Genomic DNA, 19,990 nt, shown 5'->3' with positions numbered 1-19,990 from the left:
AACTTCTCAGTGTTAAGCGCTCGGAAACTCCAGAGTAGTGTGGACGGTGGGCGTGAACGTAGCAGTAGTGATGCGTTGTATAACGAAAACGTAGCGACGTGAATGAAGCCTTGGACGCACTTCTGAGCAATGTTGTATTCCTTTTGTCCACATTATGAACCCTCGCACTGGATGTTGGCTGTGGAGACTCATATACATCTGCTTGCTGCTTCTCACATTTCTATCACCACATGTGTGTGCGCTACAATGACACTGCCCCATCTGCTCGCTGCGGCACACCATCCGCTGACATAGTGTGTAAAGGGGTGGCATTGCGGGACAGGTGAAAGATGGTTTCGATGTTTCACCTCTGCCTAACGTTTCCTTTCTCAGGGCCCCAGCTTTTCGACTTTGCATTTAACGGATGGGGAAAGTCATTTGAACATGCAGGCTGTAGAGCATGTCGTCCTCTACCATTGTGATGAGACGTATGTTGGGCCACTGTACTGTGTGTGGTGTAACTAGCATGGGCACCATAGCCCCGGGGGTGTAGCTATCCCTGGATCTGTCCACTCAGCTTTTTCAAATGGTTAGAAATACACCTCACTATAGCATTGACATACTTGTGTGAGGTTGACCTAAAAATGTGAAAATGTAAATGTACAGTAGATTTTGAATGTTTGAGTTTGTCCCAGTCAGATGTACACAATAGGAAGTGTTTTTATATTTTTGACACCTTCGTCTACACCAGACTAAAACAAAGGTGGCTCCCAATGTGATTTTTCTATGCGATCATCCCCAAAAACACTCACCAGTACGTATCTGCTTGTACAAACCATATCCTTTGTCCTCCTTTCTACCCTGACCTCTCTGCCCGTCTGCGTCTTCTTTTTTCCCTTTCAAGCTGACAGTTCATTCTCATTTAGACCTCCATTATGCATCCCTGCCTAAGTTTACAAGGCACATTGACAACAGAACGTGTACAGACGCTCTCCTCCCCCACCTCCGTCTCTCCCGTTCTTTGAAGTATTGAAAGTGTCTTCCCCATTACTCAGCCCTTGCCTTTTCCTCCTCTCATCTGATCCCTTGCTCCCGCTCTCCGTCTCTCTGAAGGAGTAAATTAAGGCAGAGGTCATCCCTCCTCTCTTCCTCCTCTCCTGTTAAATTGGCTGCTTGTAGCATCCGTAGGTGGCTGCGGGCATTTAAGCCCCCTGCTCTGGAGAGCTGGTGAACAGACTTCCTGCTCATTTGTGGAACTTCTGTCTCTTCAACCACAGGCTTGTTTACAAGGGGGAAACCCTCATTATAGACTCTGCCAAGGTCATTGCAGTCGCCACACCAATCTGCTGCCTTCAACACACACATGCAGTTCTATTCCATCCACCATGATATTAAAAGAGACTGACAATATATATTTACAGAAATGATATCCTCATCCCCATTTCTATCTAAATATCTCAACAATTTGAACCACACATTTATTTACATCATAATTAATTTTTTAACAACTTCCAAAAACTCAGCCATCTCTTTGTTTTAGTTTGACTGGTGGGACGACTGTAAAGATGTAACTGTATTTTTCTAGTGAGTTGCCATTTGCCCCAACACCCCCTCCATTCCCCAACCACAAAAGTAACCTTGCAAAGTGAGTGTATGATGCTGATGGTGGGCTGTGCATCCCTCCCTCCCTGTGCTCTGCTCCATAGGGGTCGACAGAGACACAGTGGCGTCAGGCAGAGCTCCCGCAGCTCCAGGGCTGGGCAGAGAAGGGATTGCTGACGCAGCCAAAGATGGTAAGGAAACGACTGCTGCCAAATGGATGGCCCAGCCATTTTACACACCCATGAAAGTAACATGATCTGATATTGCACTGTGTTCAAATAAATAAGTGGCGGTGGTGGTGATGCTGCTGACTGAGACGGTGGGAACTGGATCAGAGATTCATGGATGAGGCCGGAGGTTGTAGGAGGTTATGCAGAGATGAGTGAAAAAGTAATATTCATGTATATGTTTAAGGAAGCCAGTAAATAATGAAGCAATCCTCTTCCAACTTTTTTTTCAATGTATATGTACATATTTTTGTATGCAAAAAATCGTCTGCTATTAATCAATAATGCTGTTTAGCGCTCGTTTATATATACATAGCTGCAGCCGTAGGCTATTCTAATGGACCTCTACCTCCTTGTAGACACATCAAGACTGGAACAGTTGCTCACTTCTCTCTCTTTCTCTCTCTCTCTCTCACCCTTTAAATATTCCAAAGTAATAGCTCCCTCCCATGCACTTTGCTTGATAGTAACTGCACTGTAGCTTCATCATTGTTTGAATCAATCCAAATCAATTCAAATCCAACTATTTATTCTAATTTCTATTAAACACTCTCTCACACTTTATTAAAATCATATGTTTCCAACAACTGCACACTTGTCTACATGTGTTGCTCTCAGGTCGAAGCCCAGTGCATCACTGCGGTGTCCTACAAGAGTAGCATTTTATAATAATGTGAGTAAAAGAAGCCGCATCTTGAGACTGAGAGCTTGAGAGCCAGGCCCGTGTGTTGTACCCAGCCGGCAGGACATGCAGTGAGTTCACAGCACACGGCTCCACAGTGGGAGAGCAGGGACGGCTAGAGTGTTCGCAACCAACATGAAGTGGACTGCTGAGCAGCACGAGTGCTGGTGGGCAGGGACAAGGAGAGGAATATAATTGGCCACTGGGACTCGGCAGGTCCCTGTTAATTAGAGGCAGCCATTTTGGTGTGAAAACTCCTCAGAAAACATCCCATGGAGTTGAAAGTCTCTCTGACAGAATGGAGCTTAGCAGGGAATGTAAACAGATTTAATAAGGCGCTCTCCAATCAACTCTGGCTAGATATGATTCTCTCCTTCCACTCCACTCTCTCTCTCTCTGCCCCTCTGTCTGTCATGGTTTGTCTCTGTATCTATGTTGTGGTACAGTGGTGAGTGATTAGGGAAAGATATTGTCAAAAGAACAATTTGCATGCAGCTCTCATCTTGAGAGCTTTTAGACATCTCGCTGTCAGTTTGTTTTCTGCTGTGGCCCCGTCCATTGTGTGTGTGTGTGAGTGTGTGTGTGTGTGTGTGATGAGAGGATGGAAGCAGATTCAAGACTGACATTTTTGTTGGTGCTGCTCCTCCACCTGTCCTCGCACCTGCATGCCGTCCCGTGACATTGTTGTGTGTAAAGTTATTCAGAGGTAAATTTAACTACCAATCTTGTAAATGTAAATTTTCTCCAAACAATCTCACACTATCATGAACCTATCAGTAATATTCAGATATGAATATTAGTTACAATTCTGAATAAATAACACTGAAATGTATATATATTATATTATTATATTGATATTAGTTTTTCTAAATTGGTAGTGGAGTTATGTGTTTGCTTTCTGTTTCATTTATTACTACATGTACAGTGGGTAACAGATGAAAGCAAAGTGATTAAAGCCGAGTAGTACACATATTGTAAACGTCTAAAATGGTTTAGAAAACTATTTTTGGAGAAACTGGAAAATTTCTAAATTCTTCTTTGACATATTATTATTAGAACACAGTTCCAGTCTTTTGATGATCCAGAAATAGAGTGAAAAACGACTTGTTCACCATTTCTCCTTCTGCTAAAACCAGCCCTGCTCCACAGTGCAGCCGGGCCGTGTGTGTACTTTAGAATGGTTTAAAAATAGACGCCGAGCTGAATGGTTGAACAGGGGGAAGGGGGAGATCTGAGTGATGACTTTAAGAATTTTGATTGAATCAGACTAAAGAATTTTTGCATCTCAATTTGGATTTCAGCGTGTGAGGTCATTGTGGTGCTGGTGCAGCAACATCACTGGAAGTGTTCAGACGTGCACGGACATGGACAGGCGCTTTTTCCAGGGACTAGTTCATCATGACTATTCACGCAGAATCAGACAGTTTGGTACTAACAGTGAGACAAAGCAATATGTGCAAATGATACAGCTCTTATAATAAGTGCAAAGGGACGCCGCAGGATATTGAAAAGATAATAAACCACATAAACCAACATTATGACAGCAGTCAGTTTTTCAGTCTCCTGGTCGATCAAGCATTAAGACAGAATGCTGCTCTCTACGCCTTTATAACAGAACCGCCATCTTCTTTGTTCTGTTTTATCTTTCCACCATTTAGCAATCTGACATAGTTTTTCCCCCACACACACATACACGCAACAAAAGCCATTCATTTGAACAAACACCTTTTTTTTTCATGCAAATATATGAATAATATCGCTTCGCACATTTCTGTTGTCGGAGCATAATGTTCATTCTGAATAGGCATTTGTATTTAATATGTGTCAAAGTGCAACCTGCGTCCCTCCTCCTCCAACCTTTGACTCTCACTCCACACCTTTTTTCCCGTGCTGTTTTCTCACACTTGCATCGATCTCACAGTTTGTCTGTGAAAACTTTGATCCTGAGGTGCTCTGCAAATACCAGATATGAAAACACAAACGACTCTCTGTCGCAGCATCAGCATCAGCAGCCAGGTTACTAGCTGGAGGGCTGCCCCACTCTCGCGGCCCCCTCCCACAATCCTCAGCAGCCATCTTGACTCTCACTCTTCATGAATATTTAGTCTTTTATCGTCTCTGTGTCAGTTGTTCTTCTCAATGTTTAGTGATGTGTCATGTAGTGTGTACAGTGGGCTCACTATATGTAAAGTCTGTCGTTCATGTTAGGGTTTAGCAAAGTTAAAATGTTTTGATTAAATGTTGATAATGTATAGGATTGTGATATAAGAGGACAATAGTTTTTTTTAACCTATTAAATAATTGCATAACACTTACTTCACTGAACAGTGTGATGTTGTGAAATGTCCCTGTTCTACTCTTGTGCTGAAATATTTTAATCTCTCTCGGTTAGAATGGAAAGGAATTAATTATATTAAATAATATTTTAAGAAATTAAGAAATACTAAAGACTGCAGTATAATTACAACTGTTTGAACAACGCTTTTAAAAGACTTTTTGAATAAATTACTGCAATATCTGGAGACGGGCTTTTAAAGTCACTATTCATCCAGACTGTTTATCTGTCTTAATGCAACAACAGTCATGCTTTTTAAAAAAGTAAGTTTTATGCCTTGCTACATATTCATTGTTCCAAATTGCTAAATGATGCTATCTCTTCATTCCTCTACCTCCCTGCCCTTCGTCCCTGTGGATCCTCTCCTTGCCTCTCCCTCTTTCCTCCTCCTCTTCGCCCTGCTCCAGATCATCAGTAGCATGGAGGCTCCAGTGTCAAATGGCCCCAGCGGAGGAGGCAACACAGCCAACGGGCCGACCACCAACAGCCGTGGCTGCCCCTCGCCCATGCAGACTGGCCCGACAAACGACGACAGCAAGACCAACCTCATTGTCAACTACCTGCCCCAGAACATGACCCAGGAGGAGTTCCGCAGCCTGTTCGGTAGCATCGGCGAGATCGAGTCCTGCAAGCTGGTTCGCGACAAAATCACAGGTGAAGGACGGAGAAATGCATGGATGTTGTGGCGGTTGGTGTGGCTGCTTGTGTTTCCCCCCGATTTCAACTTTCCGTGAACTACTGTCAGAAAATAATCTGCTCAGCCACCATATAATTTGTGGTGTGTCCACAGTGGGTCTTAAATTCAGTGTTTATTGGATTGTCTAAACCCATACAAGAGCACGTTTTTTCACTTCCATCTCACTACACCTTTAAAGTATAATACTTACATTTACATGCAAAGAAAGTCTCAACAAACCACATATGTTGACCTTTTTTGTAATCAAAATAATAATTTATTTGGTGTGTTTGTTTGCCTTTCATAATTAAATTATAGTAAAATTCTAAAAATGATAATACAGTTAGTTAGTCGAATGGACAGGTGAGGCGGCCTGTTCACATACTGCTGAAAGATCCAAGGTGGATGTAGATACAACAGTGTGTCCATACGCTGTGTGCTGGATGAAGGTGCACAATTAAAAACGACAGGACTAGTGCACACGAGGCCTTGGTCCAACATCACTTGAGACAGTTCAAAGTGTTTCAGAGGAATCACTTGAAGCATTGTCTTACACAAGGAGAAAAACATTGCTGCCCTCTGTGTGTGTTCAAGCGCTGCGACTTAGCAATGCAGCAAAGTGCCACATGTTCTCCAGAGGTGTTTAAATTGAGCAGCCCTTCGCGTTGCTAATCACGGCTTTAATCTGGGCATAGTGGCTGTGTGGGTGGCCATACAGCAGATGGATGGGGGGGGGGTTGCAGCTCTGTGATAATGCTCCATAATGGCTTTCATTTTAGATCCTACTTACTGACACTCTTCTCCTGATAATCTTATTAAAGAGCACCCGGCAGTGCTGTCGAGAGCACCAAGCCATTCTCCAATTGCAGGCAGACAAGCAAGGCAGGGAGAGTAAAGATGCACATACTCAGATATAAAATCACAGAATTAGATTTCCTCTAATAGATTAAGTTAGTTTAAATTAAGTTAAGAAAGGCCCATGGTGGGGCCTGTAAACTAGAGCTGGCCACTGGCCCATCAGCTACCTCTGCCGTCTTCTGCTATGTCGGTTATTTGAAGCCTATTTCTGCAGCTCTGCGATTCCTCTTTAGAACCATCTTCCTCTTCCTCCGTAATGAGCCACAAAATGGAGCCTGAGAGGCAGATACACCGGGATAATGGAGCCCGGTGTGTACAAAAATAACACCGGGATACCACATGCTATCATCATCTCCATCATGGTGTTCTCTCTCCACCCGATTTTCCCTTCAAGTGTGATTTGCCGAGCGGCAGTGAGGAACCAAGCTATCGGCAGACATTTGGAGAGACTTTAAAAACAAACAGAACTGGTGTAAACCTGCTCGGGCCCTAAATAGGGACTGTTTGTTCACTCACTTCTAAACCATTTAGGGTAGTTTTCTGCATTGCACAAGGTCTTTCTAATGACTTAAGCATCAGCACAAAAAGTTATAAATACACCCTGCCCTCCCTTCCATCTCCCCCTGAGGTGTATACCTGTTTTGCTCTCCCTTGGGTGCAGTTTCCTCGCGCAGACTTTTAGGAGAGCAAAGCACAGATCCCCTCATACTGTCTAACAGTCATCCAAATCATTCACAGACTAAGCCCGGTTTGTGAGAGAGAGCGAGAGAGAGAGAGAGAGAGAGAGAGAGAGAGTGAGAGAGAGAGAGAGAGAGAGAGAGAGAACATTAAAGTGGAGGATGGTGGGAAGAGTAAAGAGAACACAATTTTTTGAGGCTGATAAATGTGCCTTTACCCTTTCTAGTCTGTCACAAATGTCTAGACCCGATGTGAGAATAATCGTTTCCTGACACTTTTTGTCTGGACGTATCAGTAAGTACAGATTTTTGAGAGGAAAGATATATTTTTCACCATGTTGAAATTTTAAAATGAAACCCTTGGAACACGTCTGGAGGATACTTAGTGCTCTGTGCTACATTTCATTCATGTAGATGGGAATAATAAGGCCCCGCTGTCTTTATGCCTTTATATTCTATTATGCAGTATGAAGAGCACAACGAGTATAGAAAATAAATTCACAGACTTTTACAAAAAATATACTTGGAAAATAGTTTCAATATTTTATCATTACAAGAATGAAGTATTGTGCCGATCATTGATTCAACCCATTTTTGGTGAGTGGTTACAGCTCATGTTTTACACTATTTTTAAAAATTTCCAAATGCAAGTATTCATCACTATTGCTCTGCTTGTATGTCACGATATGTGTCCCATCAGTCTTCGCGTCTTGACTAAGGTGTCAAGGTGTGTGAGCACATGAGCCTTTCAGACGTAGGAAAGACAGACAGGTCCTCAGCGTCCTCTCTGGCTTCCTGTGTACCTGCTCCTGTCAGCTCCAGTGACGCCAGCGTGGCGTGAGGCTCGGCCGGGCGCGGGCAGGCGTAGACACTTCAGCTCCGTCTGTCACCCCGGCTGACTTCAGCCAGTGCCGGAGCTACCTCTGGGTGTCCTTCTTGCTCCCCACACGTCCGCCTGCTTGCCCACCTTCCTGTCTGCCTTTTTGCACAACTACCTCAGCCCGGTGCTCTCATAACACGCCAGAGACATGCAGGTTAATCTTTTATTTAAGGCGAACTTACACGCACCAAGCTGCAGCCCACACACACTTTCACCCGAGCCCCACAGCTCCACCTTTGAATTTCCTGTCTCTTAAAGAGAAGATATATTCTAAGCAGTTGTTTGAATTAAGTACATTTGTGCTCCTGCAGTCCAGGCATAGAGAGCACAACATACAGTAAACAAGTGCTTACATCAGGGGCATAATGGCGTTGAGACATGGTGCACTATTGATGGTTCCAGTTCCAGTGCTCTATTTCATGGTTTTTCCTTAAGCAAAACATCTATTCAAGCTGAAAGCCCTCATCTTGAACACGGTGAAAGCCTCCATACTCCTCACCGAGATGTGAGTAAAAACACACATGCCATGGTGGAGAACTTGGAAAAATGAATGTGGAACTGGCAATATACTGAATCAGCGCTCACGAACAACTGCACATGCCCGTACACACGGGCACATACGCGCACTGAAAGGAAATTGGCTGATCCTTGTAAGAAAGTCAATTTTCGAGATCATTTTTTTCTGCACTAGCTGCATTTCTGCTCGAGAAACGAATGCATTTGTTTTCATAAAGACATGTTGGAGGACAAAATAGCTTTTTTAGGCTGCAACAAGAGGTGACTGCACTGGGTAGGGAAGTGGGGATTGGATTATTAGTAGCATTACATTCATATTTTTTTCAGCTTTAGCGCACTTACAATTACCTATCAGTTAATATTTGCTTACTTGTATTGAAAAAAGAAACACTTTTGAAAAACAATGCATCAGTAACCAGTCACCTTTTTCATTTGTGAAGGCTATAGAATTTAAAACATTAAACTGATATCACCCTTATTAAACAGATCTTTCATTTTCATCAGGCACAACAAGTAGTGCCCAGACCTACAACATGGCCATTGTAATCCTCATCAATGCTTGTTGAGCCATTCAAAATGAATTCACATTTATAAAATGCATTTTTAATTAAATCAAGGCGCTGAGACCCTGGCAGGAAGTACAACACCAAAGAGGCAGTCCTATAAATGTGGTGCTTCACATACGAATATGGTGTTGATGAGGAATGGAGCACAAAGTTGGGACTATCACTAAAATCACTTAAAACCACTTGTTGCTAGGTCATGAACATTGCACTTTCTTTGGTTTTCCATAGCTAAACACTGCACAGAAAAAGTCTGTTGAGGGTTTGTGGTTTGTCCATTCCTTTACAACAAATCACTACAAACAGGAAGTAATATCTTATCACATACTTTCCCAAAAAACACCCTTTCTTTGCATTCTCACGTTATGCCAGATAGAGTAGTAGCCAAAAATCTCATCTGCCTTATTCTCTGGAGATAAAAAAAAGACATTCTACTTGCGTTTTGTTTAAACAGTTCAACATGTCTACGAGCGCCCGTGTCGCTTTTTCGTCAGGTAGTAACAGCATTTGCTGACTGTCAAACTCTGCCCGCTTCTGAATCGTGGCGACAGCGGGTTTTTTTGTTTTTGTTTATGTAGAGGAAATTATTCTCACATCTATATCAAAGCTTGTTGAGACATAATCCTTAAGCCCACTGACTGAAGCCTTTTGTGCACCCTACTCTAGTCACCTTCCATGTGTTGGTTTTATACATGGAATCTGGGGAGCTGATGCAAATCATAGTGACAATGTAGCAAGCCAAGCAGATGTTGGCTATGAAAAATAGATGGCCTGTGATGTCAGCTGTGGGGTAGTTTAAGCTGGAGCGTCTCTGACAGACAGCAGCTTCAGTGCCATGTGAAAGCCCGCTGTGAACCCAATTCTTACATAAGGACAGGTCGGCCTTAGACACATAGGGTAGGAGCAAAAAACATCCCAGGTTTGCTGGATTTAGCTCGCATTGCATGCACTTCCCTGTGGTTCAGGCAACCCACTTCCATTAGTTTCACTGTCGTTCCATTTCTGTTATGGAACATCAAGTGCACCCACAAGTATTGCACACATAAAATATGCATCTGACCCTGATCTGCAAGGACAGACGAGCAGAGCTTAGCTCCTGCACAAGGTCCGTCAGTCGAACGTGGAGCAGATTGAATACTCACCATCTTAACCTCATCTCTTTGTTGCTACAAAAATATACATTGACGACATGCGCGGGAGCAAAGCGGATTCTCTTTGAACTGCAGACTGCAAGTCAAGCGGTTTTTCACATCATTACCGGAGTAATGCGAACAAAACTGAGATTCATTTACACCCTCCAAAACACCTGAGCAACATGAATGCAATGTTTAGAAAAATCACTACTAAGCTCATACTGAAGGAGACCTGTTGCAGTGTTTATATCTCACATACAGACATGTATCTAGACGTGAAATGGGCTGAAGGTTGAAGATAACATGAACAAAACTGACAGGGAAAGAGATGAAAAAAGGATTTGACATCTCCGAGGCCAGGTATTAAAAGAGCTCACAAGAGCCTCAAAAGTGCAGACACAAGCAGGCAGACGCACATTAAAGTTTCAGAGTCCCAGGTCCCAATAATGTCCTGTCTCTGTTCTCATAACACCCCCTCCCACACTTTCAAACTCCTCCTCCTCCCTCTGCTTAGGACCCAGAATTGGACATCCTTAAAGCCTGCATGGATGCACTGCTCCTCCTATGACCCTTGCTTCAGACTCGGTGTGCTCTTTACATAGCGCACAGAGTTTGGGAGGGTTGTCGTGTCCCCTGAGTTGGCCTCAGATCCAGAGGCTGAACTGGCCTCTGGGCTGGTTCCTCGCCCCTGCGACCCTGCACTCCGAGTGCACTGTAAAACGAGCAGGAGAGAGCCAGACGGTCCCTTTGTCTCCAGCGCGTGTGCTGCGGGGCTGGGGGTGGATGGCTGAGGTCTTGTGGGCCTGTTCACTCTGAAGGAGTCCGAGCAGGTGCAGCAGTCCTGATGTGACAGTCGAGTCTTGAAGGGGCTTCTCTGTCTGTCAGCTTGCCTTGTGTTGCTCGGCTGTACAGCCAACCAGCCCACACACTGCAGGCTGCAGTCCACAGGCCCCAAGACTCAGGGAGCCACCGCGGAGGGGTGGTTTACAAGTGTGTGTGGGTATGTGCTTGTCCTTGAGCTTGAGGTTTTACGTGGGCAAGTGTGTGTGTGTGTGTGTGTGTGTGTGTGTGTGTGTGTGTGTGTGTGTTGGTGTAAGCAGCCTTGGGAACTGAGAGTGGGAGCCTCCTGACTGCAACAGTGGCTGCTACCTTGGCAACCCAGGAGGGAAAGATGTGTCGAGTGAGTAGGAGAGGGATCTACTGTAGATGCGTGTGTGCGGGGGATGTGGCTCTGTTTATGAATTTTGTTATTTAAACGGGCCCAATACATGCCATTTGATACACTCAAACTGTGCTGTTAGTATTCAGGGCCCTGTAGTCTTTTGTTACCTTGAGGGAATTGTTTTTTTACCGCTCAAATCCGCTCTCCCCCTGTTCTACGGACTTTTCCCCTCTTTCAGGGAAGAAGTGTATTTTCACATGACGCCAGTGATAGGGCAACTTTTCAAATGTTGGGGAGTGCTTGCCCATCAAAAATAGCTCTGCGCCTTCAAGTTGCGTAAGCCGCAAGGGGCAAAACGTCAGAGGATGGCAAAGGATGGAAGCAGTGAGTGTGACACATTTGTTTTGACAAAATGCAGGTTTTCCCCCCCCCCTCCTCCACTCCACCTCATCTTAAACTGCTGCCAAATTTAAGACCGACTGAACAGATTGTCCTGTGTGACTCGGGAGGCAAAGCTGGTCCTCTCAAGGTGTGTTAGCATCACAGACTCGATTGGATGATCCCTGCACGTTGCAACCCCCCCACTTTTTTTATTTGTCTGTCCTCCCTCGACTTCCAGATGACAGACAGACAGCACTGCTGACAGGTTGTGAGACTGCGGGAACAAGGACAAATGTTTTATAGATAGCCTTTAAAGGTCCCTTACTCCCTTCACGATTTTTGTCTGATTTTTTTCATTTTGCTTGACTGTCTCATATTCATGCAGAGCTTTATTCCATTCGTTGAGCAGCATGTACTGCACAAAGTTTTTTTCTTTTTACTTTGCAGTTGAATCACAAAAGCGGAATGCCTCTGCTCCAACCACAACATTGTAATATCTGTTTTGACAACACAGTGTCAGCAGTTCAAATGAACTTTTTTGACTAATCGCTACGCACTTTCAGACGAACAGCATCGGGAACAATAGATTGCAGAGAGGTGCGTAATGAAATAGAAGGTTCTTTCGGTCGTGCGTGTCATTTGTCAGCCGTCACTCCAGATCAAAGAGCCTACAGTGTGTGTTGTGTGAGCCTTGTCTGATGATAGCAGGAGATGAAGACACTTTCATCTCCGCAGCACATGGCTCTTAGTCACATAATGCAACAAAAAGGCACAAAATAATGACAGGCGATATGCAACTGGAGCCTCTTACTATAGAGTACCCTATGGTAAATGATTGTGTAACCCACTGTGTGCCTCACAGTGTTAGACGCACAGTACGTATGTATACGAGTATGTTTTACTTGATTATATGCCACTGCAAATTCAGTGCAGCCATGCGTGAATACATCTATTTGGCTTTCGTTTGTGCCTATTTGTGTAGCCGTGTTTAATTTGCACAGGTATGTTGCATTAAAAATTCTCTTGCATCTTCCGGTGTGTGTGCACAGAAAGGGGGTGTAGTGGAATTACCGAGTGGGGGCCAGCAGGCAGAACAATTGCTCAAAGTACACTCATTTTCTCATCTCACACATCGGGCAACCTCCTGCTCATCGGGACACAAATAATGGCTTAGTCATAACACCTCACCGACACGCCACAGAGCTCCTCCCTAGAAAGGTTTTGTTCTATGCAAAAGTAGTGATTTTAGCACCGAAGAACACGACCACCTCCCTATATATATAATGTCAAGTAGAGCAAAAGCTCTGCCAATAGAATTAAGTAATGGGGGTGGGTCCAGATTAGCCCCCATCTCGCCACCCACCACCCTATTTGGTTAGTCTGTGAGAGAAACTGGACATGTGGCACTAGATGATGACACACTGAATTGTAAACCTATACAATATTTAATGACAACTTTTGTTAAATGTACAAGTACATACACAAACTCTCTACATACAATATGATATCTTTGGCAAAACCTAGATATTGATTTATATACTTTAATATACAGAAGTCCCACTTGGGGATGTTTTTTTTACTATAAGACTTCTGCATTAATTCAATTTACATAATTGTTTTATTAAAGGCCCATTTTCATTCCTGCTAAACTTTTGCCTTCCAACTGTTGTGGAGTTTGCAGGACAGACACTGCAAGCAGCTGACGAATCAAAGGCAAATGAATATCCAACCTCATTAAAAGGCCATTATTTTAATTGACAATTAAAGTATATAAGTTATATCCATTAAACTAATTGATCAGCACAGAGCTGATTTTTCTGTTAGCTACAACCCCATTAGAGGCTATTTATCATGCAATTTTAATGGCCTCTCTATATTGCCTCAGATGCAGTACTTTCTCAAGTTATTTCACTGTCATTATAAAATATCAGTAGGCAGTCGCTGTGTATAAAAAAATCCTCTATGAAGTTTGGAGGACACTTAAAACAAAATCCCAGATATTTACTTTTGAGTTCTGCTGAAAAGCATTTCTACAACCTTATCTTAAATTGTTACGACGGTATTAATATTCCGCATTAGTGAAGCAACTTTGATAGATAATACGACATTGAAAATTGCTTTTACAGTAGACTTGATCTTGAAGCACACCAGAATTTACAGACAGCTTTAGCAATGTCAAGTTTTTTTTTTCTTCACTGTATGGTTATAAATCATGTCTGGTCTTTTTAATCGCGTGACGCAGTCTGAGCCCGACTCATCCTTGCAGTCCAGCAAGACACCACGCAAGGTTAAATAATGCCGAAGCATTTTTAAAGTGCTCCTGAACTGTGCTTAACTGTGGTGTGTTGAGGCGGAACAGAGCAGGGCACTGTGATGCAGTGATCCAAATGCAGACTGCATGCAGTGTTGATCCTGCTGGGGAGTACTGAGGCGGACGGGGCAGGTGTTGTGACAGGCTGAGGCCAACCACACTGCCTGCTGTCTCTTCATGCACATTGTACGTTACAGATGGAGAACGAGCATACAGTAGTAACTTCGCCTATGTGCCTGTGCGTACATGCATATGGTGGTGTTGACATTTGCTAAATGGTTTAGGAACCACAATCCCCGCCGCCTCCCGGAACAATGTCACATTTCCTGGTAACCCATCAGCCGCGCCGGTCCTCGCTGCCTTGCTGCAAAGACACCGTTTACCGCTTGTGTTTGTTTGTGTGCTTCTCTGGGATTGAGTGATTATATGTTTACTTCCATGTGTGTGCACATGTGTGTACATCTGCCCGTGTTGTGCGTTGGCGTTGCATCTCCGAACCAATCCGTGCAGATACAAGCAGGCAGGCAGTCTGCCGGTGGCTCCCCGCTGTTAGCGGGCTGGAAACGGTGGGTGGAATTCCCTCTCGGAGCTTTCCTGGAGCTGCAGGCAGATGTCTCCCTCTGTCTCCCCCTCATCTCCTCGCTCACCTGGGGAAGGATGCCAGCCCCCACCCTTCTCTTGCTTCCAGCCCTGGAGGCCCTTAGCATCGCCAAAAAGGGATGGAGACGGGGGTGGGGGCGGGCAGATTTGCCAGTACCAGCTTAAGCTCCATGTGCATACAACATACACACACACACACAACACGCACACACACAAAAACATAATTTACATATAGCAGCTGCTGAACACCACGCTGGTGAGGGCTGTAATCAGAGTAAACGCATTATTACGTTTGCTGTAAGCATGTTATCCAATGCTGACTCACATGTGTGCATGCCCACACTTGTACGCACCCCACACACATACACAGACGCTTCCTGTACTGAGACTGCCACGACCGTCCGTGGCTGCCACTTTGGCCATATTTGGCGCGATGAGTGTTAAATGGCTTGGTACCATCAAGCACCAGCCAGCCCATTTCGGTCGCCCTGCATGAGTGCTTTTTGGATAGTACACTTCACTTTCAGCTAACCTTCTGCTAGCTGCTCTTGCCCAACCTCACGGTTCTTGTTGAAGATAAGGGGTGAAGGTTTAGGGGGGCGATGGGAAAGTGCGAGGTGAGGGTTGGATTGATGATGAACGACCATAGAGGGCCGTCAGTGTAAATTGAATACATCCACCTATTGACAGTTTCCCCTATTGAACATATTCATTTGGATTAAAAATGTACGTGCATACTGTACATTACAGGGTTATTTAGACTGCCGTTTGAGGGCCATCTCAGTTTATTGGCAAGTTACATGCGTGTTTTATTTCAACTCATTCAGTTAATTGCTTCTGCCCCATGTTCTCTTGCTCTTCATTATTCATGGCCTCTTTCCTTTGTACACCATTTAATAAATAGGAGAAGCTGCGGAAAATAATTTGCGAGTAATATTTTAACTGCCAAACTTAACACCTGGTGTCAGCTGCGAGTCGTGGGGGAGGGCGGAGAGAGGAGGGCTAGTTATAAATAGCAGTGGTCTCTCCAGGATGGCAGGTTTTTAATTAATAATAGAGAGCGTCTGATAATCCACAGTTAATCCAGAGGAGAAGAGGAAAGAAGAAGAGAAAATCATCAGCTGTTTGATGTTGGGACTACAAGTCCCCCCTGGCCCTTCAGCTCGCTGCTGAGCTGTTCATCGCTGTGATACCCGTAGCCCAAAAGTATTTATTTTGTGAAACAGTCATGCTCAATATTTTGTGATTCACTTTGTTTCTGACTAACTGCTGTCTGTTCCCATTAGTGTGAATGTGTGCATGCTGCCGCGCCTCTTAAACCGACGGCGAGTCTTTGTGCTTGTGTGTGGCGCTAGAGGATGGGGCCTGAAAACCAGCCGACTGAAGGCCCTGATGGCTGGAGGCATCCGCTTAAAGTCCTGCGCCTGTTGAAGAGCTTGATCTGTCTGGGAAACACTGGGAGATGTCAGGCATGCTCCGCACTCAAAGGGAGTGTGCTATCTAAGACACTTTGAGCTCAGAGGGAAATGGGGGTGGAGTTTTTTCCCACTATTTTTGCACAGCTGCAAAGGCGGTATCAAATATTTTGTTTGTACACCTTGTGATATTTTATTTGCCGGGGCTAATGGGGTTTATGACGTTATATTTTATATTATATATATAGGCATTCAGTCGTTGATAGTTCTCTCTTGAGCAACATTAAATGAATGCATCTGTAGAATTAAAGTCCCTCAAGCTGCAAGAGTCACATCCTCTACCCAGGATGACAGGTTGAGATGTTTTCTTTTATTGTTTTTACTTTTATTTGACTTGGCTTTTCTCAGGAATTATCATTTGCTGATGTTTTTTTTAAAGTATTAATCAAATGAAGTAGTGAAAATAGTCCCTAAAAAGATACACGTAGGATTTTGCCAACAGAGCAGGCTGACACTCTGTTGACAGAAGTCACACCAAGACTCTTGAGCGCTTGAGGCAGGAGTCACTGTGATCTTGTCAGTGGAGATGAAGAGATTTAATAAAAAGAAATATGTATGATAGCCAAGAGGCTATGGTGCAGCGATGGGACCACCGGCTGCAGTGTTAGGAGGGTCAAGGTACCAGGGATCAAACCCTGGTCAACAAATCACACTGACGTATTACTGATCAATCATGACATGAGGTTGGAAGTTGGGTATCCTTCTCTCTGTCTCCCTTCAGATGTTTAGGGATGGATGATATGTAAAAAACGTAGTGACTTACTTGTTGTCAGTGAGAAAATTAAAGGAACAAAATAATCCTATTGAGATAACATTCTCCTCTTTCTGGCATTTCAGGTCAGAGCCTGGGCTACGGCTTTGTCAACTACATCGACCCAAAGGACGCAGAGAAAGCCATCAACACATTAAATGGACTCAGACTTCAGACCAAAACGATCAAGGTAACTGACACCGTGTTCAACTAGGATATGTAATGTTTTCATTACATGCACAGTGAAGTTTGATTTAGATGAATAACTCAAATTGAGAAAATAATTACAGCGAAATGTAAGATTTAATTTGCCAGATAATTGATCATAAAATCACAATATACTATATATAGTTTTGTGGGTGTGTAAAGTGTTGCTGTTTGTGAATTATCTGGAGGGCGAGATGGGATTGATATGCAGATAAAATAAAAAAGAAAAAGAAAAAGACCATCTAAATCAAAAAGGCACAATCTAAAGCTTAAGGCTGTGGCTGATTATTCATTACTCTCTAATTGTCAACATATAAAGGTGAAATTATATAGATATCTCAGAGTGAAAGGGAAGACACATCAGATGTTTTACACAAACAATCAATCGCCTCACTGATCTTGTTTCTTCCTCTCTCTCTCTCACTCACACACACACACACACACACACACACACACACACATCCCCTACTATCGTCCCCTCTTCTCTGTGCCTGCTAATATGTTGTTGCCTTTAAACTGGGCAGTAATCTGTTGCTCTGTGGTAATCCTTGGATTCTGGCATCTCTGTCATCGGATCTAATCAGATCTAATCTAATCTAATAGGGTGGGATTAGGCTGTGCTTGTGAATGGGGATTCTCAGAGGGAATCATCCCTCCATTCCCTCGACAGCGGTCGCTCTCAACGGTGGCCTTGGTTCGGCACCGCGTCCTGGCTATGGTGGAGAGTAATATGTGATATTTGCGCTGAGGTGTTAATGGTGGGCCAATCCGTGTGCGTTTTTTAGTGTGTGTCATACATATGAACATATCTGATTCGGTCATTGCAGCCTACAGTTTCACCAAAAGCTCTCACTGACCCAACATTTCAAGTGTTTGTGTACAGGCATGTTGGTGCTCACATTGGCGTCACGGGAGCGGCGCTCTTCATTAAATTAAGTTCTGCACATTATTCCAAACAGCTTCTTAACTCACTTTATGTTTTTCCCACTTAGCTAATTTTTCAAAGTTGTCCCAGCAGTGCTCTCTGTGTCTTGGCATGGATGAGTACTGGAATATCAATTACAAAGTGATTCTCTTCGAAATTGAGGCTTGTATATGTCACCTGGTGGCCAGGATATCCAAGACGACTTCAGTGATCAAGGGTTGCAATGTGCCAGGATTAAGAAAATTGCAGTTCTGTTTCCGAAAAACAATGTTTACAGTATTTTTGTGACTCTGAAAATCGGATTGAAGCAGCCTGAGTTCACAGATGTTCACTCTCACACGCTCATGACACAAGAGGTAGCCCCAAGTTGTTCCGGAGATAAAGGCCCCCTGTGTGACAACCCTGCATCCCCGCCTGGCGCTAACACTCGTTCACACTTGACTATCCTTGCTTTCTCTCTCCCCACGACTGAAACACCCCGAAGGCAACAAGGTAAATTAGAAGGCAGCACAGTAATTCTAAAATTAAGTTTGTCGCTCTTTCATGTCTCACCCTTCCCACTCTCTGCCACTCCACTTGTGAGGAAGCGCTTTGCCCAGAGATTCACATGCTCTCAGGCGATGTGTCTCTGTCTGTAGTTGGTTTCGCCTCTGTGTTTTTCCTCCACCATGACACCTCCGATTTTGTCAGCGATGGCTGCGATGCTGCTTTCCTGTTGAGGTGTGAGGGGAAGCAGCATGCCAAAGGTGAGAGGAGCTCACAGTGACACACATGCACATAATCCACATTTATACAGTGTGTGCTTGTGAACACTTTAATCTTCACACTTGCAATTTTTCTAACTTTTCTGCACACACACATACACACACACACACACTACTGTTTCACACGTGCACCGCACCGCACTTGTACACAATACCGCTCACAGCTTGAGGAGGTGTTGATGTATTAGACATCTGGAGTTGGCTGACAAGGAGAGAAAATGAGGCAGAGCTGCACAGAGAAGGAAGGAGGGAGAAAAAGAGGCAGAATCTGGAAGAGCGAGAAAGGTTTACTGAGGCAGCACACAGGAAGGAAGGAAGGAAGGAGAGAAGGAGAAGGAAATGGTCCGGGCAGCAAAAAGAAGAGCGATGTGGAGAGGAAGAGGAAGACCGAGGAGCTAAGCAGAGAGGCCAAAAGAGGAAGATGTGTGAAAGAGTGAAACGTGGGGAAAGCCAGCTGTCCCCAATCCCATTCACCCACCGCCAGAGTTCAGCAGGATTTCCGTGCTGCTGCTCGGGGATATGACTGCATATCCAACACATTTGCCTGACTTTAACCTTATTTGATTACCTCTGTCTCCACATGTCAGAGGTAATGAAAGTTCTGCGAGGGAAAGCTGCACCAGTCAGCAGCAGCAGTAATGGGATTTACGCAACTTTCGCTGGAGCAAAAAAGCGGGTCTGCACATGAAGACGTTGGGGACACCGTTTGTCAAGTGAAGGTTTCGCTGATACAGAGAGCTACTGCTGGGAGCCGCACGGCACCGTGCGACTGGTTATTCAGTTCCAGACATTTGCACAATTTAAGATGACATTCACACAGTATATCCAAGGTGGAAGAATATGAACGACTGCAACATAGCATTAAAAGCTGCCTGTTTATGGACATGTGCTTGTGTTTCTGTACATATGTGGAAATGAGAAGGAGGAGGAGGATGAACAGCGTGTTACAGTGAGGAACTGAGACAAATCGTGTATGATAGTGTATCCCTCCTGCGAGATTAGTGTGTAGTAGATAGTGCTCGAATATCATGGATTTCGTGTGTGTGTGTGTGTGTATGTGTGTGTGTACTTGTGAATATGTGTTTTTTCAGCACACTGAGCTGGGCTGAACTGTCTGAAACAAGTCAACAGCAGATTCTGTGAAACGGGGAGCATGTTAAGTTTTTAAAAAATATTGTATATCGGCTTAATGAAGTCTCTTCAGAGTTTGTAAAGGCTAAATCGTGCTTGGTAAAAGCTTTAAAGGTGTTTAGTCACTTAGTATTAGGCTAATTGCTAATGTGTTA

The 19,990-nt window shown here is 44.1% G+C and overlaps 1 protein-coding gene across 6 annotated transcripts in view; it reads left to right on the top strand.

Annotated features, from left to right (window-relative positions):
- Positions 1–19,990, top strand: part of elavl4 (ELAV like neuron-specific RNA binding protein 4) — a 77,590-nt gene that overhangs the window by 31,905 nt on the left and 25,695 nt on the right. For all 6 annotated transcript variants that reach the window (XM_047336652.1, XM_047336648.1, XM_035647037.2 and 3 more), the window contains 3 exons: positions 1,686–1,772; positions 5,233–5,479; positions 16,895–16,998. In XM_047336652.1, coding sequence (XP_047192608.1) covers positions 1,770–1,772; positions 5,233–5,479; positions 16,895–16,998 — 354 coding nt within the window. In that variant the 5' untranslated portion in view covers positions 1,686–1,769. The remainder of the gene's footprint in view (positions 1–1,685; positions 1,773–5,232; positions 5,480–16,894; positions 16,999–19,990) is intronic.

This window comes from Scophthalmus maximus, chromosome 13 (assembly GCF_022379125.1).
Source record: "Scophthalmus maximus strain ysfricsl-2021 chromosome 13, ASM2237912v1, whole genome shotgun sequence".
Taxonomy (NCBI): Eukaryota; Metazoa; Chordata; class Actinopteri; order Pleuronectiformes; family Scophthalmidae; genus Scophthalmus; species Scophthalmus maximus.
This window is presented reverse-complemented; position numbering and strand designations above follow the sequence as displayed.